At 37.5% G+C, this 24,078-nt stretch overlaps 1 protein-coding gene across 1 annotated transcript in view; it reads right to left on the minus strand.

The window, feature by feature from the left end:
* LOC115214183 (transcription elongation factor A N-terminal and central domain-containing protein 2) overlaps positions 1-24,078 on the minus strand; it is a 186,882-nt gene that overhangs the window by 60,778 nt on the left and 102,026 nt on the right. Inside the window, exon 2 of the mRNA XM_029783281.2 lies at positions 4,466-4,607. Within this exon, the coding sequence (XP_029639141.1) occupies positions 4,466-4,607 (142 nt within the window). The remainder of the gene's footprint in view (positions 1-4,465; positions 4,608-24,078) is intronic.

The following is a 24,078-nucleotide window of genomic DNA, read 5'->3' on the forward strand; positions in this document are numbered from 1 at the left end:
TTTGTTTGCCTTGCTCAAGGGCTTAATGCCTTCAGCTTAAGTCCTTGGCCCAACTGGTTTCAAGTAGTAATGGAGAGGACTGGTCAAAACTACATAGACATTACAAACTCCGACTGAAGAAGCAATTGGCTGCAAATGATCCATGTATCTTGTTTTGTCCTGTTTGCTGTTGTTGTGCTATCGTCCTTTTCTTGCTTGTTATGTTTTGATGATTTCCGTTTGTTGTGTCTTCTTACATGACTGGCTCCTGTGCTGGTGGCATCTAAAAAGGACTATCTGAAGTGATCGATGCCAGGCCCACCTGACTGGCACCTGTGCTGGTGACACTTAAAAAGCACCCACTACACTCTCAGAGTGGTTAGCATTAGGGAGGGAAAACAGCTGTAGAAACATTGCCAGATCAGATTGTAACCCGGTGCAGCCGCTGGCTCTCCAGACCTCAGTCAAATTCTCCAACCCATGGTAGTATGGAAAACTGATGTTAACGATGATGATGATTATGTATATATATATATATATATATATATAATATATATATATATATATATATATATCACCATTATCATCAACATCTCACCATTTAATGTCTGCCTTCCAATCATGCATGGGTTGGACGATTTGACAGGAGCCAGCCAGGTAGAAGACTACCCCAGGCTACTGCGTCTGTTTTGGCAAGGTTTTTACAGCTGGATGCTCTTCCTAACACCAACCATTGTGCAGAGTGGACTGAGTGCTTTTTATGTGGCACCAGCACAGGTGAAGTCAGCTTACAGCTGGATGCCCTTCCAATTGTGTGTGTATGTGTGTGTTACTGTCTCCTGCTTTGACATTGTTCGATGGCTGTGAATGAATGTCATCATCATCGTTAACATCTGACATTCATTCTCAGCCATCGAACAATGTCAAAGCAGGAGACAGTAACACACACACACACACAATTGGAAGGGCATCCAGCTGCAAAATGACTTCACCTGTGCTGGTGCCGCGTAAAAAGCACTGTCCACTCTGCACAATGGTTGGTGTTAGGGAGAGCATCCAGCTGTAAAAACCCTGCCAAAACAGACGCAGTAGCCTGGGGTAGTCTTCTACCTGGCTGGCTCCTGTCAAATCGTCCAACCCATGAATGATTGGAAGGTAGACATTAAATGGTGAGATGTTGATGATAATGGTGATATATATATATATATATAATCATCATCATCGTTAACATCTGTTTTCCTTACTGCCATGGGTTGGAGGATTTGACTGAGGTCTGGAGAGCCAGCAGCTGCACCGGGTTACAATCTGATCTGGCAATGTTTCTACAGCTGTTTTCCCTCCCTAATGCTAACCACTCCGAGAGTGTAGTGGGTGCTTTTTAAGTTCCACCAGCACAGGTGCCAGTCAGGCGGGCCTGGCATCGATCACGTTCAGATAGTAAGTGGTGTCATTCTTTTCTAATCTTCTGTGAAAACTTGTCATATCATGGGGAAATATTATCACAGTTGGAGACAGGTGAGTGTTGGACACAGGATGGGCATCTTGCCACAGAAAATCTGCTTCAACAAAGTCTATCTGAGCATGGAAAAGAGGACATTAAAAGGATGATGGTGATGATGATAATTTGTGTTTCAACTGAGGAACAGGTTTGATTTCTGTAACAAATACCTTTACTATATATAAGAAAAGGTTAAAAAAAATACAGAAAAAAGAAATCCTAATTAAGAGAATCAGTTAGGGAGATTGGAAAGAATTAAGTACATATGAATTGGTGCAGACAGTTCAGAAAAATAATTAAAAAAAAGCCTCTGCAACACTAATGTCTATGATGGTGTAGTGCAAAAGCCACAAGCACAGGTATGGTATTGTGGTTAATAAGTTCATTTGAAAACCACATCAAAAGGAGAAGTAAACATAATTTGTAAACAGAGTAATTGCTTTGGAGTATCCAAAATTGTACTGAGTTTAATCTTATCTAATCAAAGAAGTAACTTATCACTTATATCAGAGATTCTTAAATAAATTGTTTCATTAGTTCTGTACTTTCTAAACCAGGAAATGTTTTTTTATCCCGTTTGAGATGTTTTTAATATAAGCTTGTGTGCAGGTATTTGGGGAATAATAAAAAAAAAGATGATGGGGAAATTAATTTGGGTGTTATGAATCTCGTGGGTATGGTATATGAGAGAGAATGGGGGAGGGATAGAGAGTGAGAGAGAGAGAGAGAGTGAGTGTGTGTGTGTATGAGAGAGAGGGAGAGATAAAGAGAGAGAGAAAGGAAGTACAAGAAAGAGAAAAAGTGTGTACAAGAGAGAGAGAGAGAGAGAGAGAGAGAACAAGAGAAAGAAAAAACGTGTGTACGAGAGAGAGATGGAGATAAAGAGAGAAAGGGAGTACAAGAGAGAAAGAGAGTGCAAGAAAGAGAAAAAGTGTGTATGAGAGAGAGAGAGTGAAAGAGGGAAGGAAAGAGGGAGAGAAAGAGAGTGAGAGAAAAGGAGAGTTGGGGAGAGATAATGTACAAGAGAGAGAAAGGGAGTACACGAGAGATGGAGGGAGAGAGAGAAAAAGAGAGAGAGAGAGAGAGAGAGAGAGAGAGAGAGAATGTGTGTGTATGAGAGAGAGAGAGAGAGAAAGAGAGAGTATAAGAGAGAGATGAAAAGAGACAAAACAGGGAAGATATATTTTATCTATTTCACAGTTGCTATTAGTTACACAGGCAATTATCTTAACTTTTGCTGTATTTATTTACATATTTTATAAAACAATTTGCAAACAAAAGCATCATTGGTTACAGGTTTCCACTGAAAAAAAAAAATCCCTGATTTGCTGCTTTCCAATTCCAAAGAAGTGTCTGCAATGCAAGACTTGGTTCAAAGAGCACCGGGTTTTTGTTTCTTTTTATCACCGTTCACATTCATTGACAATATACATCGATAAAAGATATACAGTAATCACTTGCCATATTGCAGCTCACTTATTGTGTCCAGATTACATTGCGGATTTTTCTGGCTAACATATCTCTTTTACTCTTTTACTTGTTTCAGTCATTTGACCACGGCCATGCTGGAGCACTGCCTTTAGTCAAGCAAATCGACCCCAGGACTTATTGTTTGAAAGCCTAGTACTTATTCTATCGGTCTCTTTTGCCGAACCGCTAAGTTACGAGGACGTAAACACACCAGCATCGGTTGTCAAGCGATGTTGGGGGGACAAACACAGACACGGAAACACACACACACACACACATTATTTATCATTTTACAACCACTATTCCATGCTTGCATGGTCAAACATAATTTGTTGCAGTAGCATTTTTTTCTTATTTTTTTTCTGTTCTGAACCCTGAATTATTTCCAAGTAAAGTAATGTTTCTCTGAGGCCAGATATGTTTACATCATGGAAGATTAAAAAATGATGAACACCACTTGTTGGATGGTGATGCTCATTTACAACTATCAAACAATGTCAAAACAAGGATACACACGCACACACACACACACACACACACATTTGATGGGCTAGTTTTAATTTATGTTTACCAAATCTACTCACAAGGCATTCTCAGCCTAGGGCTATAGTGAAAGACACTTGCCCAAAGTGCTATGATGTACCAAACTAAAAAAGTGAGTACTGGAATTGATTTGACTAAATCTTTCAAGGCAGTGCCCCAGCATAGCCACTGTCTAATGACTGAAACAAGTAAAAGATAAAAAAAAACAAATGTAAAACTGACTTTGTCCTTTTGACAGGGACCCACCTGAGATTGTCCCTGATTCTGTGATACAAACTGCTTGTGATCTAAATTAAAAACTTCCATCAAAATCCCCCATTAATTTATGCTCCGAACAGTAGCTTAATAATGACAAAGTTACTTAACTATCATAAATCCTCGAGTATAATCCGCATTTTTTCCCCAAAATTTAAAGGTCAAAATCCCTAGTGCGTACTATATATGAGGTTAAAAATGAAAAATAAATTCTAAGAAATGTCCGAGTCTCTATTTGCTGTCCAGCAATGTTTATTCAGATGCATTTTGTGATGCCGGGCACGAAAATACCTTAAGCTAAGCCTGAAAGCAATGAAGTCATAAAAAAATCATTCATTACTTGCAGTAAGCAACATTTATTAAACGTTATTTCTGTTATTACTGTTATTTCTTTATTTTCTGCAAACAAAATGCACAAAAAAGCTACACGTTTGCATTATGTTATATATACAATAATAATAAAGGACGTTACCGTATACATTTTTACAAACCAAGGACGTTATATAGATCTCCTTGACTCAAGTTAGAGAAGGGGTGCGTATTATACACAAGGTTTAGGTTTTTCAGAGGTACAGCCCCCTAAAAATCTCCTGCGTATTATACTCAAGGGCGGACAGTACTCGAGGATTTATGGTAAATTTTTCATTATTTTTTTAATCAATTGAAAGGCAGCATAGTTCAACACAAATATGGTAACAAAAGGGTTAAAATTCCACATACCTATTTTGCTTTCTATTATAATCTTTCTTGAAGGAATCTTCTTACTCAAAATTTCCAAACACTCAAGTAGGACAGTTTCATTTTGATCTTTCACACACAGTTTTTCCTTGATTGATGCAATCTCATCTGTAGTCACAACTCTCTGAAAAGTAAAAAAACACAAAAGTAGTGAATATTAATGTATGTGCCAATACCACCATCACGATCATAAGATCCAGTTCTTCCCATAGTGCCACAAGGTGAACAGTTTGGCAGTAATATACACAATAATAAAGAGAACCACCAACCTTTGTAGGTGTGAATTTCAACTGTACGCTCTCTCTCAATTGCCAACTAATTATTTAACTGGTTAGACTAGGTGTATTTCATGATTCCATCAGCACAAGAAATGTTGTCTACCAAAACTAAAGAGCAGTGTGCAGGAACCATATTTTATGTAACCATGTGGCATAGTGGTTAGGGTGTTGCATTCACAATTGCCAGATCATGGGTTTGATTTGCAGACCAGGCAGCATGTTGTGCTCTTGAGCATAAAACTTCTTTTCATGTTGCTCTAGTACTGTGTAGGGATCAGCAAAGAATAGACCCAAAATTTCCTCTCATCATCATCATCGTTTAACATAAATTTTCCATGCTAGCATCAGTTCAACAGGAGCTTCGAATCTGTTTTGGCATGGTTTCTATGGCTGCATGCCCATCCTAACACCAACCACTTTACAGAGGGTACTGGGTGCTTTTACACAGCAATGGCATGGGTGCTTTTTACATGGCACCAGTACCTGTGAGCTCACAAGATTAACAACGCTCAGCTGGAGAGGGTTGCAAGGGACAAGCCTGAATGCAAGGACAACCATGCTTTTACTTAGCTTGACATGTCTTTTCAAGCACAGCAAACCACCAACAATCTCGGTCCCTTGCTATTTCCTCTGTGAGTCCCAATGTCTGTAGATCCTTTCTCACTACTTCATCCCACATCTTCCTGGGTCTAACCCTTCCATGTGTTCCCTCTACAATTAGAGATTAGCACCTCTTGATGCAACTGTATTCATTCATATGCATTACATGGCCATACCAGCAAAGTCTTCTTTTTTACATATTACATTTGATGCTTTGTGTACCCAGTTTTTTCCTACAAATCACTTACACTCTGTCATAAATGCACACTGACATTACACATCCAGTGGAGCATACTAGTTTCATTTCTTTCAAATCTTTTCACTTCCTCAGTAGTCACAGCTCATGTCTCTCTTCCCATGTAGCACAGCTATTCATTCACAGGCATCATACAATCCACCTTTCACTCTTAAAGACTGGCCCTTCATTACTGACAGAGGTAGTAGCTCTCTGAACTTCGCCCAGCCTATTTTTATTCAAGCAGCTATGCTTTCAGAACAATCTCCCTCACTACTAAGTTGGTTAGCTAAGTAACAGAAACTGTCTGTTATTTCTAAGGATCTTTAGTAAAAGGTGACTAAAAGAGGCGCCGGTAGGATTTGCATTCCAGTCTTGTAAAACACTCACCAGCAACAACTACCCATACAGACTCATAGGTTGGAAGGTTGTCACTTGGATGATGCAAAGGTGTCATCTATCAGGGGTAGGGAATCACCAACAAATGGTGGATGCAGTGATATACTGTTTCAGTGCATGTTCCCATACTACTACCATATTTCCTGACAAATCCAGTCTATGATCCAGGCACTTCACTTTACATCATATCGTTGATGCTAATAGTGTCAATGATATAGGAGTATGCATAAAGGCGGTGAGCTGGCAGAATTTCGTCTGTCTTTACATTCTGAGTTCAAATTCTGCCAAGGTCAACTTTGCCTTTCATTCTTTCGGGGTCAATAAATTAAGTACCAGTTGCATAATGGGGTTGATCTGATTGGCTGGTCACCTCCCTAAAAATTTCAGGCCTTGTGCCTGGAGTAGAAAAGAATCATTAGCATGCTGGGTAAAATGCTTAGTGGTATTTCATCCAACTTTATGTTCTGAGTTCAAATTCCACCAAGGTTGATTTTGCCTTTCATCTTCTCAGTGTTGATAAAATAAGTACCAGTTGAACACTGGGGTCGATGTAATTGACTTACCCACTCCACTGAAATTGCTGGCCTGGTGCCAAAATTTGAAATCAGTATAGGAGTATGCATAGGTACTACCAGGTTTTTTCAAGTGATTTGATGATGACGACTTCAGTTATAACACAATGATCAATAATGGGTAATAATGTTCAATAATGTTTAACTGAATTGAGTGATGAGGTAAAGGTCATTGATACTAACAATAACACAATATTACATTATACAAGTTAGATCAAACAAAATGTATACACAATATATAAAAATATATTAATATATAAATATATATGTATAAACAAAATGTATACACAATATATAAAAATATATAGATGTAGCCATACACATTTTTCAAAGATAGACATTTACATACAATTTATAACTATATATATACTTATATACACACATTTAAATATACTCATATATAGGCGCAGGAGTGGGTGTATGCTAAGTAGCTTGCTTATCAACCACATGGTTCCAGGTTCAGTCCCACTACATGGCATCTTGGGCAAGTCTCTTCTACTGTAGCCTCAGGCTGACCAAAGCCTTGTGAATGGATTTTGTAGAATGAAAAAACTGAAAGAAGCCCATCGTATCATCATCATCATCATCATCGTTTAACGTCCGTTTTCCATGCTAGCATGGGTTGGACGGTTCGACCGGGGTCTGGGAAGCCAGGAGTCTGCACCAGGCTCCAGTCTGATCTGGCAGTGTTTCTACAGCTGGATGCCCTTCCTAACGCCAACCACTCCGTGAGTGTAGTGGGTACTTTTTATGTGCCAGGGGATGCTGGCAACGGCCATGATCGGTTGGTGCTTTTTACGTGCCAATGTATATGTAAGTGTGTGTATATGTTTGCGTGTCTGTGTTTGCCCCCCCCCCATTGTCGCTTGAACAACCAATGTTGTGTATCTACGTCCCTGTAACTTAACAGTTCGGCAAAAGTGACTGATAGAATAAGTACTAGGTTTACAAAGAATAAGACGGTGCTCCAGCATGGCCGCAATCAAATGACTGAAACAAATAAAAGAATAAAAGAGCATGCCTGAAAAATGTTTTTTCACATGTTTATGCACATAAAGGTAACTAAATAAAAAGGGGCAAAGATGGGATGAGTCAAGGTGCAAGCATGTCTGTGCAGTTAAGAAGCTTGCTTTGTGGTCCCACCATTTCAGGTTCAGTCCTACTGTGCAGAACACCTAGGGCCAGCGATTTCTACTGTAACACCAGGTTGATTGTGAGTAAGTTTGGAAAACGGAAACTATGTGGAAGCCCATTGTATATACATATGTTTATGTGTGTGTCTTTGTGTCTGCATTTGTCCCTACCACTACCATCACAACTTGATGACTGTAGTTGGTTTGTTTACATCCCCATAACTTAGTGGTTCAGTAAAAGAGACTGATAGAATAAGTACTAAACTTTAAACTGGGGCTGATTTATTTGACTTATACCCTTCTAGGTGATGCCCCAGCATGGCCACAGTCCAGTGATTGGAACAAGTTAAAGAAAAAAATCAAATATATATGTTACAATATTATTGTGCTTAGATTGTTTATGTATGAACATGCAATTTCTTATAATTGCATTTATGTTTGTTTTAGGCTGACATCACTTCCATATTTCTAAATATACTTCTAGATTTTCATTTCTAATTGTTATTCAACTAATTAAAAACACATTCAAAATTAATGCAATATGTAAATATTCTTTGTTTTTAATTTTTCTTGTCTATACTGCATTTTCAATGCATTGAAATTATTTTATATTCCAGCAATAATTATAACTTTATATACATATTTTTTTTTTATAATATTCATTTTGGCCATTATATTATACATGAGTGATGTGTACATAAAGACAATATGCAAAGATGTAAATATGTCAAACATGGACTCCAGTTGAAGTCCTACTATATTCTCCACGTATTTTTATTCCCTTTCATATTCTCTTTATGTCTGCATCAGTAATTTGTTCAAATTTAAACAGGTTTTTCACTGTTCAATACTAGGCTTCCAATCAATGAAATCAAATTCATTGATTTATAATTTCCTGCAATATCAATTCATAATAGTTCATTGATGAGATTTACACATATGTTGAAATTCAACATTTTTCCTTACTTCACTTTCATCTTTTTTTTCATGTTTTATTGCACATTTTCCTTCAAATCAAATACTATCAGATATAGTAATACAGGTTGCTTGTTTTAGCCCTCAACCTTCACAGCGCTATGCGTATGATCTTCCACCACCTTTTATCTTTAACATAACTAATTTTGCTAAGGTTTAGCAATATATATAATGTATGTACGTATGTATGTATGTATGTATGTATGATGTATGCATGCATGCATGCATGCATGTATGCTTACATTTTATGTTATTCATCTAATAAAAACACATTCAAAATTAATATTATATATAACTATACCTGACACTCTATGCCTTCCCCATCCACTCTGGCAAATGACCCAGCATTATGTCACTGTATTATCATTACTATTCTGCTGCTTTACACTATCTGATATCTCCAACTCACTCTTGGTCCCCTTGCTCCGCTCGCTCATTCTTTTCCACCTCATACTGTGAAAATCCACCCTTGAACCACCTTATAACCATTTTTATCACTTTCCAGTTCCACCTTGTTCTACTCTTACCCTTTTGTTTCATATTTTACTCCTCTTCTAGCAAAAAGTTGCCCCCACAGGGTCCATAGTTTTACAAGCAGCTGGTGGCATGAAAAAAGCACTCAGTACATGCTGTAGAGTAGTTGGTATTAGGAAAGGCATCCAGCCATAGAAACATGCCAAAGCAAACACTGGAGCACAATGTAATCCTTGAATGCACCAGATCCTGTCATACAGTCCAACCCACATCAGCATTGAATATGGACATCAAATGATGATGATGATGGTGATGATGATGATGATGATGTAAATTTTCTTTGTTATTAATTTTTCTTCTCTGTAATAAATTTTTTGATGTAGTCACGCTATCTCATATTTCATGTGGATGTATGTGTGTTTTGAATAGTAAACTCTTTAAAACACAACACATTTTAAAATCTACAATCATTTAATTTCCTTCTAATTAATCATATGAAGTCAAGATTAAAGAAAAATTTAACTTTATAGCAGTCAAATGCTGTCAGTGGAATACAGCTATTAAATCACAATGAAATGAAGCGGAGATATTTTGACTAAAAGTGAGAAATCAAAAACCAAATGACTCTAGGGAAGGTCTCAAGAAATAAAGAGAAAAAAATGAATAAAACAGCCATTCCGCAAATAAAAAAAGTACTATAAAAAAAGAACAATAGCAACAAGGGCCAAAAAAAACCATAGGGGAAAATCCATCAACCAATATAGGAACTTTGTAAAAACAGAAGCAATGGTGATAGCCTTAGAAAGAATGTGGGGTAGGCTGCCAATCAATTTTCCCTTGTAGCAATTTGAAGTACTTTTGCTTCTGGTTTCATACCATAGCTTCTGATAAAAGAAAATTTTCTGTAAAAGCCCTGAGGGCAGAATGAGACAAATGACTGCAGCTGTTTCAATGTTGATGATCTGGTATGGCTGACTGGACGTTCAGCTCTTTGGTGCTAGAAGCAAAATCCCATCTGCATATACAGATAGGGTGAGAGAGACAGAGAGAAAGAGAGAAAGGGAGGAAGAGAGAGAGAAGGTGGGGGAGAAAGACAGAAATTACAATTCATTAATTGAACACAATAAACATAAACACTTTCCCTTCTGTTTCCATGATGGCATATAAACACAGGGAGAGAAAGAGAAGGACAGAGAGAACAGGAAGAACATTAAAACAAGAAAAATAGGAAAATGTCAGATGCCAAATAAGTCAGCACCAAAATAAGCGGTGCCAAAATGTCTCATACACTACTGTGGGTGCCTCTTGTAGAAGATCACTCTGTTTTTAGATCCCCTGACTGAGGGTAACTTCTTCCTAGCAGCCATGCAAGCCTTGGCTTTCTTCTCTGAATAAGCTTTTAATTAATTCACACTTTATCATTAATAATCTAATAATTATTAAAATGTGCAACCTTCTTTTATCATGTCTAAATTCTTAGAGTAGAACTAGGAGAGTATTGAAGTTCGCTTGAAGCATTGTGTATTGTTTGTAAAGAATAAAAAGTTTTGAATGGTACAACAATGCACTATAATATAGACAACGGGCTATTTACCTGTTGTAATTTAGTCATCCAATATCTGATATGATATTTCGGAATAATATTCCTTCTTCAGATATTCTTAGATGGAGTCACTACTATTATTGGTTTTCTAACGACTTTTTATTTTATTTTTTGGAAGCGTCTCGGCAGTGGACTCATGATGCTCCTTCCGGAATTCCTCATGAGAAGTATGTAAGGTTGGCCATGTCTCAATCTCATGTGTGCTGGTACATCCATAGCGCTGCCTCTAAGTTACATATTATACGTGCCAGCGACTCCATCTAAGAATATCTGAAGAAGGAATATTATTCTGAAATATCATATCAGACTATGGATTACTAAATTACAACAGGTAAATAGTCCATTGTCTATATTATAGTGCATTGCTGTACCATTCACAACTTTTTATTCTTTAGAGTAGAACATTTGAAGTTCAAGTTATGCCATTTCTCTCATGGTCAACTTTATGTGGATTACTCACATTAACCTCTTATGTAAGATTAACTGGAAATACTGTTTTATAGAGAAACTTGATTAGTTTGTTTTGTTCAAATTATACCTTAACATTATATTAAAGTTTCCAGTAATCCTAAAGAAACTTAATATTCATGGAGAGACATACTTTTTAAGTGAGGGTAAGACTAAAATATACAATACCTGGGCTTATTTGCTTCTGCTACTTCAGAATGCAGGAAAAAAATCGATTTTAATTTCAAAATAAGATCCCTGAGAAAGTAGTGAGAAGGAAGAAAGGAAAGCTGAGGATAATTTGACAAACCTCTACTTTCAAAGGAAACTTCTAATTCTTGTTAAGGGCCATCTCCGGTATCTAGATGTAGGGAAGCATATTAGCTAATGAATGAATACTGTGAGCAGTCATTCGCGTAGTGATGAGCAACAGAAATTATACATACAACACACCTGTCTCTTTCATTTTGTCATATTTTTTTGCTTATTGCCCAATGTAACATGAGAGTGAGAAACTTTCATATCAACATGAAATTACAAACCCATAAGCTATAATACATATTTCAGACACTCAATATTATATACAAACTTCCATGTAAACACATAAGCTGTAAATGTCATGATTCAAACTGTCACATCTGACATAAAGCTACAACACTTTCTTGTCAGTTGACTTTGCATTGACAACATTACCTTCCTATAGAAAATTCCACATAAAAATATGATTACCAATGGATGCTTTATAAGTAGCAAAATAGAAACTCAAGAATGACCACAGAAATTCAGCAGATATGAAGTTAACCATGAAATCTACCAGGAATTATCATTGAAAAATGTTATAATTTTATCAGTTATAATAGCATTCCTAGTTTACAGTAGAAAGTACAAACAACTCTCTAATACTATGATCATTTCATTCAGATGATAGACTAACAAGATCTTGAAATACTAATGGAAATATAAAGAAGCTTAAAAAAGAAAAAGATTGAACTCAAACAGTCATGTCTATAATACATATTTGAAGGGAAAGCAGCTCCTTGGTTACAGAAATGTGTGTGTTTTTTATTCATTATTTCAGCCCGACTGTGTGGTCGAACAAGTGTCTTCTACAATAGAATCAGGACAACCAAAGCTTTGCGAGTAGATTTGGTAGAAGGAAAGGTTGCTGAATGAAGAAAATGAATGGGATAAAGAGAGTCTGCCGAATGTTGACCCAACAGAGGGACCAGCTATCCGAGTTGATAGTTCTGTGGTAGCTAAGGCAATTAGAAGCATGAAGACAGGGAAAGCCCCAGGCCCATCAGGAATCACTGCAGAGATGCTCAAAATGTCTGGTAGTGTCGGCTATAGCCTAGTCACCCATATAGTTAATCAGGTGATACACAAAGGGGTCATACCCAATGACTGGTGTAGCAGTATAATAGTCAACTGCTACAAAGGTAAAGGTGATGCCCTAGATACAAATAACTACAGAGGTATCAAGCTGTTGGACCAGGTGATGAAGGTTACGGAGAGGGTCATAGCCCAACTAATTAGAGAGAGAGTTAGTTTAGATGAGATGCAGTTTGGGTTTGTGCCAGGGAAAAGTACTACTGATGCTATATTCCTGGTAAGGCAGCTGCAGGAGAAATACCTAGCCAAAGATAAGCCCCTGTACCTGGCTTTTGTTGACATGGAGAAAGCCTTCGACAGGGTCCCCCGATCCCTTATCTGGTGGGCAATGAGAAAACTAGGGATAGATGAATGGTTAGTGAGAGCTGTGCGGGCCATGTATAGGGACGCCGCTAGTAGGGTGAGGGTTCGAAATGAGTACAGTGAAGAATTCCGAGTAGAGGTAGGGGTCCACCAAGGCTCAGTACTCAGCCCCCTCCTATTTATCATAGTCCTCCAGGCAATAACGGAGGAATTCAAGACAGGATGCCCTTGGGAGCTCCTCTATGCTGATGACCTTGCTCTAATTGCTGAGTCGCTATCAGAACTGGAGGAGAAGTTTCAGGTGTGGAAACAAGGATTAGAATCGAAGGGCCTCAGAGTCAATCTAGCTAAAACCAAAGTCGTAATCAGTAGGAAGGTAGACAAATCACAAACACCTTCAGGTAGATGGCCCTGCTCGATCTGTAGAAAAGGTGTAGGTAGAAACTCTATAAGATGCACCAAGTGTAAGCTATGGACACATAAGAGATGCAGCAATGTCAAAGGAAGGCTAACTAGGAAGATGGTTTTTGTATGTGGCAGATGCTCAGGAACAATAAACACTGAAAATGCTCTGAGACCAACTTCCGTCACTTTCCAGGGAGAAAAACTAGAAATAGTTGATAGTTTCCGTTACCTAGGTGACCAAGTCAGCAGCGGGGGTGGGTGTGCTGAAAGTGTAACTGCTAGAGTAAGAATAGCTTGGGCAAAGTTCAGAGAGCTCTTACCTCTGCTGGTGACAAAAGGCCTCTCGCACAGAGTGAAAGGCAGACTGTATGATGCGTGTGTACGAACAGCCATGCTACATGGCAGTGAAACATGGGCCGTGACTGCTGAGGATATGCGTAAGCTCGCTAGAAATGAAGCCAGTATGCTCCGATGGATGTGTAATGCCGGTACTCACACTCGGCAGAGTGTAAGTACCTTGAGAGAAAAGCTGGACCTAAGAAGCATCAGTTGTGGTGTGCAAGAGAGACGTTTGCACTGGTATGGTCATGTGGCGAGAATGGATGAAAATAGTTGTGTGAAAAAGTGCCACACCCTAGCGGTTGAGGGAACCTGTGGAAGAGGCAGACCCAGGAAAACCTGGGACGAGGTGGTGAAGCACGACCTTCGAACTTTAGGTCTCACTGAGGAAATGACTAGAGACCGAGACCTCTGGAAGTGTGTTGTGCGCGAGAAGACCCGGCAGGACAAGTGAGTCCACAACCCGTGGCCTTCTACATGGGATGGAGCCAGCCTACGTATGCATACCTTCCCTTCTTGGGACACAAAACTCTACTTGTGAAGACGTGTTGAGGCAAGTGAGGATCAGAATCGAAATCGATCAATGGAAATTGCGGATGTGCTACCAGTGCCGGTGGCATGTCGAAACTCTGCTTGTGAAGACCCATTGAGGCAAGTGAGGATCAGAATCGAAATCGATCAATGGAAATTGCAGATGTGTTACCAGTGCCGGTGGCATGTAAGAGAACTTTCCGTTTCGCGACCGTTGCCAGCACTGCCCCGTTTCGTGTCCGTTGCCAGCCTCGCCTGGCCCTCGTGCCGGTGGCACATAAAAAGCACCGTCCGTTCGTGGCCGTTTGCCAGCTCTGTCTGGCACCAGTGCGGGTGGCACGTAAAAAGCACCCACTACACTCACGGAGTGGTTGGCGTTAGGAAGGGCATCCAGCCGTAGAAACACTGCCAGATTTGACTGGGCCTGATGAAGCCTTCTGGCTTCACAGACCCCAGTAGAACCGTCCAACCCATGCTAGCATGGAAAACGGACGCTAAATGATGATGATGATGATGATGATGAAACTGGAAGAAGCTTGCCCTATGTTTGTGTGTGTGCATTTGTGCCCTTGTCTAGTCATCGTGTGATAGTTGTAAATGAACATCACCATCATACAAGCGATGTCATTTGTTTCCAGCTTGCCATAAAAAAAATGTCTGACCATGGGGAAATTTACCTATCCAAGAAACAGGTGAGGGTTGGCAAGAGGAAGGGCACCAGGAAAAAACTCTCAAAAAACTCTACTGACCTGTGTAAGCCTGGAAAAATGTACATTAAATGATTATGATGATGATGATGATGACAGTCACATCAGATTACTGCTAGTTAGAGACTGAATTTTCGTTTTTTTTTTTTACATTGTCCATGTGAAAACATGTCGCAAGAATTGAGATGGACTTTTAAAACACATTTATACCATTACCAGGTCAAGTCAAAAGTTTTTTCCTGTTTCAAACCTTAATCAAAAGTGCAAACAAATTACATATGAAAAGCATTTATTCACCAAAATATATCCCATCATATTCTATTCTCTGTTGCCATCTTTGTGCCATAAATTCAATTCCATGCTTATACCATTTGGCTGGCTTAAAGGCTAAAAAACTCCATGCACCCATTTCCAACTATTGGAAATGAGCCATGGTTCAGAAATGGTGGTAATCTAATCATGCAAGATCTGGACTGTAAGTAATATGAGGCAACACTTGCAGCCCCTCAAGTTCCATAAACTTGTTCTTGGTCATATTGGCAGTGTGTGCTAGGGAATTGTTATGCAGTAATAGCGCATGTCTTCAACTGACCAATGAGGGGTAATGGGCTTTCAAAGGATCATATACTCACTGCAGTTGCAGAGCATAAGGATCAGCATCCATAGCATGATCATTTGAGACAAGATCAAAGGGCAACCACACCCTTGAAATTTCACCAAGCATGCAACAAGACCTTCTGTTCAAGCCATCCTTCTTTGACAACAGGTTCTGAAGCCTAGCCAGAATGAAGACACTGATTTCTCTTATTAGGATTATGAAAATAGATTTATTTTTCATCCCTCGTCACAATTTGATTCCAAAAATGGGAATCTCAAGGATTTGCCTGCAGTTGCTTGAAAATGTTCGCAAATTATAGAGCCAGGTCATTGGTCAGTTCATGAGGAGCTTCTCAACAGTGTCTGTTCAAAAGGCCAAGCTTATGGAGATGTCAGTTGATGGCACTTTGTGAAGGACTAAATTCTGCAGAAAATGTAGGAGTGCTTTTACTTGGCTGGTGTTCATCCATTTCAAGCAAGGCCACATCTGCCCCAACAGAAGGTCTCACTGACCTTGATTTGTCATTGAGTTTGGTGTCACCTTCCTTGAAATGTCTGAACCGGTTTTGTGCCACATATTTATTGACAGTTCCTGGGCCATCCACATCATTAATTTCTCTTTCTGCAACCATTTCACTCAGTCTCTTTCTTGACAGGTAGCAAAACCTGGCTGTAATTGTAATTTTTTCCAATACTCATTATCAAAGTGGTAAAATGAAGAATTCACAATTAAGGTTTATACGTTTTATACTCTTTACTTGTTTCAGTTATTTGACTGTGGCCATGCTGGAGCACCAACTTTAGTTGACTTATTCTTTGTAAAACTAGTACTTATTCTATCAGTCTCTTTTGCCGAACTGCTAAGTAACAGGGATGTAAACACACCAGCATCGGTTGTCAAGTGATGTTGGGGGGACAAATTACAGACACACAAACATATACACACACACGTACACATATATACGACGGGCTTCTTTCAGTTTCCGTCGACCTTATCCACTCACAAGGCTTTGGTTGGCCCGAGGCTATAGTAGAAGACACTTGCCCAAGGTGCTACGCCGTAGGATTGAACCCGGAACCATGTGGTTTGTAAGCAAGCTACTTACCACACAGCTGCTGCTATGCCTATATGTCTGTCCTTGTTTGTCCCCTCTGTATTTAGCCCCTTGTAGGTAGTAAAGAAATATATGAAAATAAAGAATAAACAATTTAGCAATGATTGGACAACAAGTCATATCAAATTAAAGACATAACAAAGCGATAGAAGTTGCCAAAAGTCATCAGGGAAAATCTGAAAAAAAACTTATAACTGAACTTGGTAGACTCTGTTAATTTCTTGATAGTACTGTATACTACATGGATGTATATAAACACGCACACATTCACACAATTGTCTTTTACACAAGTGCAATATCGACAGTCAATCAATTGTTTAACGTTGCCGCATCAAAGACATTCAGCACTGGGTCATATCTATTGACTATTGGGGACAAAGAATGAGATTCCTAGAATTAGCTTTTTCATGGACTTACTTATTATTAACAAAGTAAAAAGCAGCTACAATAAGAAATTAAACAAGAGTTAAGGAAAAACCATGCACAGTAAGATACTTGCTATTTTGATGTATATAAAATAAACAGAAAACAGAATCAAAAGAAAGAAATAAAAAAGACAGACAGCCATCGAGAATCAACTCCATTTAGCTTGATTTACACTCAAATATATTATTTGTATTCTCAGGCAGAGTTCGATTTTCTTTTTTTTTTTTCTCTTTTTTATTTTGCAATCACAATTATAAGTTTATTGTAACTTATTCTTAGTCCAACAGAGTATTGCACTAAGTTAAATACAGCCAGTTGATGTCATCTGCTACTGTAGAAGCTATAAAGTCAGGTTAGACAAATATAAAGCACTTGATCGATTGTCAGCTGGCATGTAATGAAAAACCTTCAGCCAATTAAATAAAATCATGGTTGGTTCAGGTGTTTCCTATTTTATTTGTAGTGCTTCATTTTGCTCAGAATATGCAGTAATTATGCAACATGTGTTTTTCTTATATTTTAATTTAAGGTAAATTATATATGTGTGTATGTGTTTGTGTGTATTATATATATATATATACATCATGGTGTGTGTATATATACATGTGTGCGTATATATATATGTATGAATGTAGGTAGGTATATACATACGTATGTATATATATATATATATATATATATATATATATACATCATGGTGTGTGTATATATACATGTGTGCGTATATATATATGTATGAATGTAGGTAGGTATATACATACGTATGTATATATATATATATATATATATATATATATATACATATATATATACATATATATATACATACATATATATGTATGTATACATACATGTAAATATATATGTATGTGTGTATATGCATGTTTGTGTGTATGTATGTATATATATATGTATGTGTGCATGTGTGTATATATATTATACGTAATATATGTATGTATATATATGTATGTGTGTATGTATGTATATATGTATGTGTGTGTATATATTATATTATATATATATGTAATATAAGTATATGTGTGTGTGTATATGAGCATATATATATGTGTGTGCGCATATATACACACATACCATTGGTCAAACAAGACACCACTTGGCTGACTGGGTTGCAGAGCACCTCCAATAGATCAGACTCAGCAATGACACTCCAGATTCGCACCACTTCCGTTCTACCAGTCCTTCATGACAACATCTGCCTGTGTTTGCACTGTCTCAGCACAGGGGCCACCTGGACTCCTGCCTTCGCTGTGAACAGGAATTAATCACCTCTCTTCATTCCTTTCCACCATATGCGCTCAACTCACAACTGATCTTCATCTGACACCAAACCCACACTGATTCCCACACATCTCCCACATTCAACTGCCCCCCCGTCTACCAACACACCTGCATACCACCTACCTTCATAGCCTCACCACACACACTAGCACCAGCCACTTTTCAGCACCCATACCACACATCATTATCCACACAATCTTCAATAGCATCACAAAAACATATCACCATACGAGCTGCCACATACACACTGTTTAACTCAGTATACATACCACTTACCATCATGCACATAGTCACAGCCACACAAGCACATAATACCTGAACACAGACAATATATACACATACATGCAACACGCATAGACAAAGACAACTTTTGACCACAAACATACACTATACACATGCACACTATTTGGTCAGACACACACCACCTGAACAAGCATACATCAACTGCTACAGACAACACAAGTTAACCTTGCTCACCTCCACTCACACATACATACATACATATGCTTGCACACCTTAGTTTGTTGGGGGTCACCATTACCGCTATTATTATCATTATCTCCCTTTCATTCAGCCTCTCTTTTCCAGTCATCTCGCCATGTTGGACCACTGAACTCAGCACGTTTCTTTCTCTCTCCGTTTTCTTCATTCTCTCTTCATTTTTTTTTTACTCTTAATCCTTTCTGTCGAAGAGCATAGGCTCAAAATGTAAAAGAGTTCCCATTTTTCCCGAGTGTTAAATTAATGTACCTGCTTGTTGTTCCAACACCTGTCTTCGTCTTTTGTTTTCAATAAATTTGAACTATATATATAGTGAAAGTGCATGGCTCAGTGGTTACAGCATCGAGCTTATGATTGTGAGGTTGCGAGTTTGATTCCCGGACTGGGCTGTGTATTGTGTTCTTGAGCAAGACAATGTATTTCACGTTGCTCCAGTTAACTCAGCTGTAGAAATGAGTTGCAACATCACTAGTGCCAAGCTGTATCAGCCTTTGCCTTTCCCTTGGATAACATCAGTGATGTGGAGAGGGGAGTCTGGTATGCATGGGCAACTGCTGGCCTTCAACAAACAACCTTGCCCAGACTTGTATCTCGTAGGGTAACTGATTAAATAAATTCTATTTATTTATTTATGAGGATAGCTCTGCATTTAAATTGATGTAATGATTGCATTGTTCAATTAAATGGAGTTGCTTGAAACGATCGTACTGCATTACCTCTGGATATTTTGTTGCTTATTTTGATTTTATAAATATATATATATATATATATATATATATACATACACACACATTAAAGTAACAAGCTAAGGACAGGAATTCCTTCAAAGCATCTAATTCATTAATATGCTGTTTTCTTTTTAAATAATTATTTGTTATCTTATATTCATAGTATATTATGTTACATTATAATATAAATAAATTATTGGATTGTCAATTGAATCTCTCTATTTAATATATATACAGACACACACAAACACACACATATATATGCACTTATATATCATAGGTGTGCAGTGCATGGAAGCAAGGTAAACAATGCTTCCCTTAAAGATTACAGAAACAAAATTGAAACTATATTACTTATTTTTCATAAGATCATTCTTCCAGTGTTCTGTAAAATTGATATAAACTACATGACACCATAGGCTTCAGACTTCTATTGTTGGAATTAGCATGAGAAAAAAAGCAGTGGCAGTCAACACAAAAATCTGTGCAAGGGAAGTAACATGAACTGTTGCATCCTTTTTGGTGTAATATTTTAACATTTTTTACAATAAAAATGCCACAAGGATAATATTTTTAACTAGTAAGAGCTGATAACAAATAGTTTTAGATGCTAATAAATACATATACGCTCAGATTAAGTATCTGTCATTTTGCAATACCTGGTATATATAATCTTACATTGTTATGTAACATTTACATAGGAAAAGGGAAGCAAGTTGACATTCTGCTTCCATCAGAAAAATGGTGAAAAGATAACACCCACGTAGTTTTCTGCATTTATTCAATTAATATTTTATACTTTTTCAAATTACAGAACACCCTTAATATAAAATGTGATTTTAAAAAAAATTTTTTAAATAGCTGTATAATATGAACATGCCAATTTGATTCAAATATCTGTGACAGAAAATTTTGGTCATTGCTTCCCCAGCCAGAGAGATCACCGCACGCCACTGATACATATATGCATATATATATATCATCACCTATATATCATCATTTAACATCCATTTTCCATGTGTATATATATATAAAAAAAAAAATGTGACCGCGTGTGTACCATTCGCGATTTTTTTTCCTCTGTCTTCCCTTCTCTGGATCTTTCCTTCTCTTATGTTTCCGATGAAGAGCTCCGCTCGAAACGTTAAGCCCTCCTTCTTTCCTGAGCGTCCAATAATACTATATTTGAATCACGTCCTCGTGTTGTGTTTTTTTTGTGCTTTCATGTTTGGATTAACTTTATATATATATATATATACATACATACAGGTGCAGACATAGCTGAGTGGTAAGAAGTTTGCTTCCCAGCTACATATTGTTCTGGGTTCAGTCCAAAGGCATGGCACCTTGGGCAAGTGTCTTCTGCTATAGCCTCTGGGTGACCAAAGCCTTGTGGCTGGATTTGGTAGATGGAAATTGAAAGACATTTGTACATATGTGTATATATTTGTGTGTGTGTGTGTTTCTGTATTTGTCCCCACTGCCATCGCTTGACAACTGCTGTTGGTGTGTTTACGCACTCATAACTTAGTAGTTCAGCAAAAGACACTGATAGAATAAGTACTAAGCTTACAAAGTCCTGGGTTCAATTTCTTTAACTAAAACCCTTTAATATGGTGCTCCAGCATGGCCACAGTCAAATGACTGAAACAAGTAAAATATATATATATGTGCAGAGTTTAGGTATGGTTATGTGGATAAGAAATTCACTTTTCAAACTTATGCCTTTGGATCCAATCTGACTACATCATACTTCAAACAAGTGTCTTCTACTTTGCATTGGGCTGACCAATGCCTCGTGAGGAAATTTGGTAGACATAAATTGAAAGAAGCCTGTAATATCATCGTCTTAGAGTTTTAATGTCCACTTTTCCATGCATACATGCATTGGGTGGAACTTCTTGAGGCAGAATTTCTTTAGCCAAATGCCCTTCCTAATGCCAAATATGTATGTGTGTGTGTGTGTGTGTGTGTGTGTGTGACTAAGGTGGTAGCTCTGTACTTTCAAATCTCACTGGACTAAAAAAAAGTCCTTGCTTGGAAAGCAGTTAAATGTTAGTGACAGGAAAAGCAACTAGTTGTAAAAGTCCTGCCTCAATTATTTTCCAGTGTACATTCATGCCAGAATACAAAACAAATGTGAATTTATTGTGAAACATTCTTTTCAATTGTTTAATTTTTGCTCTGACTGCCAAATGAACTAATGAGACACAAACTATTTATAGGTTTTGAGATGTATGAACAGTTTTTTTAAACTTACTTACTGTGTTTCTATTTTCTACAAAACATCTAAATCAGTTCATTATCTCATTAGAGAGATGCATGAATTGGTTCAGTAACCTCAATTTCAATGTTAAAATTGACATACTCTAGATTTATACATAGTTGGGCATTCTGCAATGATTAAGGTGGCATAAGATAATGGAAAAATTCAAAGAAACTGGTGATGGATTGTGTTGGAAACAATTAGTCCATAGAAGAGTTTAGTGAAAAGTTTCATAATCCACAGTTACAGAGAGGAGTGAAGAATCTAATATTTTGTGTCTTTGGGCCATGCTGGGGCATTGCCTTGAAGAATTCTTTTTAGTTGAATAAATCAAACCAAATAGTTAATTTTTTAAGCCAGGTGCTTATTCTCGTTTTTTCTCTTTCTCTTTTACTTGTTTCAGTCATTTGACTGCGGCCATGCTGGAGCACCGCCTTTAGTCGAGCAAATCGACCCCAGGACTTATTCTTTGGAAGCCTAGTACTTATTCTATCAGTCTCTTTTGCTGAACCGCTAAGTTACGGGAATGTAAACACACCAGCATCGGTTGTCATGCGATGTTGGTGGGGGGGGGGACAAACACAGACACACAAACATATACACACACACATACATATATATATATATATATATATATATAAGGTAATTTATAGAAATAACAAAGACAATATTATCCAATGTTTTTCTTTCTTTTCACAGAAACTGGAAACAAAGGATACAACTTGCATGACATCTAAAACAATCATGCATTATCAAGACAAGGCAACACAAACACACACAAACATTCATATATACAGATATATGACGGGTTTCTTACAGTTTCCATTTGCCAAATTTAATTGCAAGGTTTTGGTTTGCCAGAGGACATAGTAGAAGACACTTGCCTAAGGTGCCATGCAGTGGGACTGAACCCAGAACAAAATAGTAGGGAAGCAAGATTCTTAACGCCACAACCTGCCAAATTCTATTCACAAGGTTTTGGTAAACCTGAGCCTACAATAGAAAACACTGCATTGTGTAATCGAACTGGAAACCACTGGCTACAAAGCCAATGCCTTAACCACACATCCATGCTTGTGCCTCTGTATCCATAATATAATTGCTAATAGTGAGGTTTGAACTCATGATAATGTGGTGGTCAATAGCTATAAGTTTACGATGCCAGACTAACTGAAGAAAACGGTTTTAATTAGAACTGACAATAATCCTTAGTAATTATATTGTTCAATATTTCAAGTATTCATACTTAAGAAACATTATTAGCGTGCTTCATTATTGCCGCTCCTTCAGCCGGTTTATAATATCTATTAAGGGCTGCACTCTCCCGCGGTAAAGTTAGTTTTCTTATTAACACGGTCAAACTACTCCAAGCATCCACCCTGAAAATAATCTCTTAAACCTTCACTTTAAATCACTGATAGTACAATTGAATTGTCAGCTAATGGAATGAGTCAATATAATGAGATAAAACCTTACCCATAAGTGAGTAGGTCTTTTAGAGTAGCCAACAGAAAGGCCAGGAGACTATTGATTACAGAGAAAAGCACTCAAATTCAACCTGTCAGCAATCATTAAAAAGAAAATTCCTTTTCCTTTCTCATACAGTTTGATACGTTAATAGTTTTAGGTATACATACATATACATCTGAATGTGTGTATGTGTGTGTGTGTGTGTGTGTGTATCAACTCTGCATCAGTAAATGACATGGAATCCATCTATTTATAGTTTGCTTCTTAAGCACTTGAATTAAACATGTCTAGAAAATTGGAGCCTAGAGAAATATCAATAGCAAATTCACTTTGATATTGGCATTTTCAAATAACTTATTAGTGCATCTCGAAAAGGCACACATGTCAGCAGAGAAACCAACATAAATCCAAGCTTTTGTCACAAATAACTCAAGTTGAAAGAATAGAAATGAATAATAATGCATTTAACTGAAGAAAATAAGAATATTATATATATGTGTGTGTGTGTGTGTGTGTATATATATATACACACATACATACATACACACATATATCTATGAATCTCTGTGTGTGCGTGCATGTGTGTGTGTGTGTGTGTGTGTGTGTGTGTGTGGATATAACTAGCAAGAATCACAAGAGACATTGTCAGCAATTTTCTTTTCTTTTTGTACAAATGTTTTTGTCACAATCTATGTTAATTCGTTGTAAGTTTTACAACAAAAGGTAAGATTTTGAGTCAGAATCACAAATAAAAAATTTATTTTGTTAATAATTAATCCATCAATTAGGAGAGAACATGG

Source organism: Octopus sinensis, linkage group LG7 (assembly GCF_006345805.1).
Source record: "Octopus sinensis linkage group LG7, ASM634580v1, whole genome shotgun sequence".
NCBI lineage: Eukaryota > Metazoa > Mollusca > Cephalopoda > Octopoda > Octopodidae > Octopus > Octopus sinensis.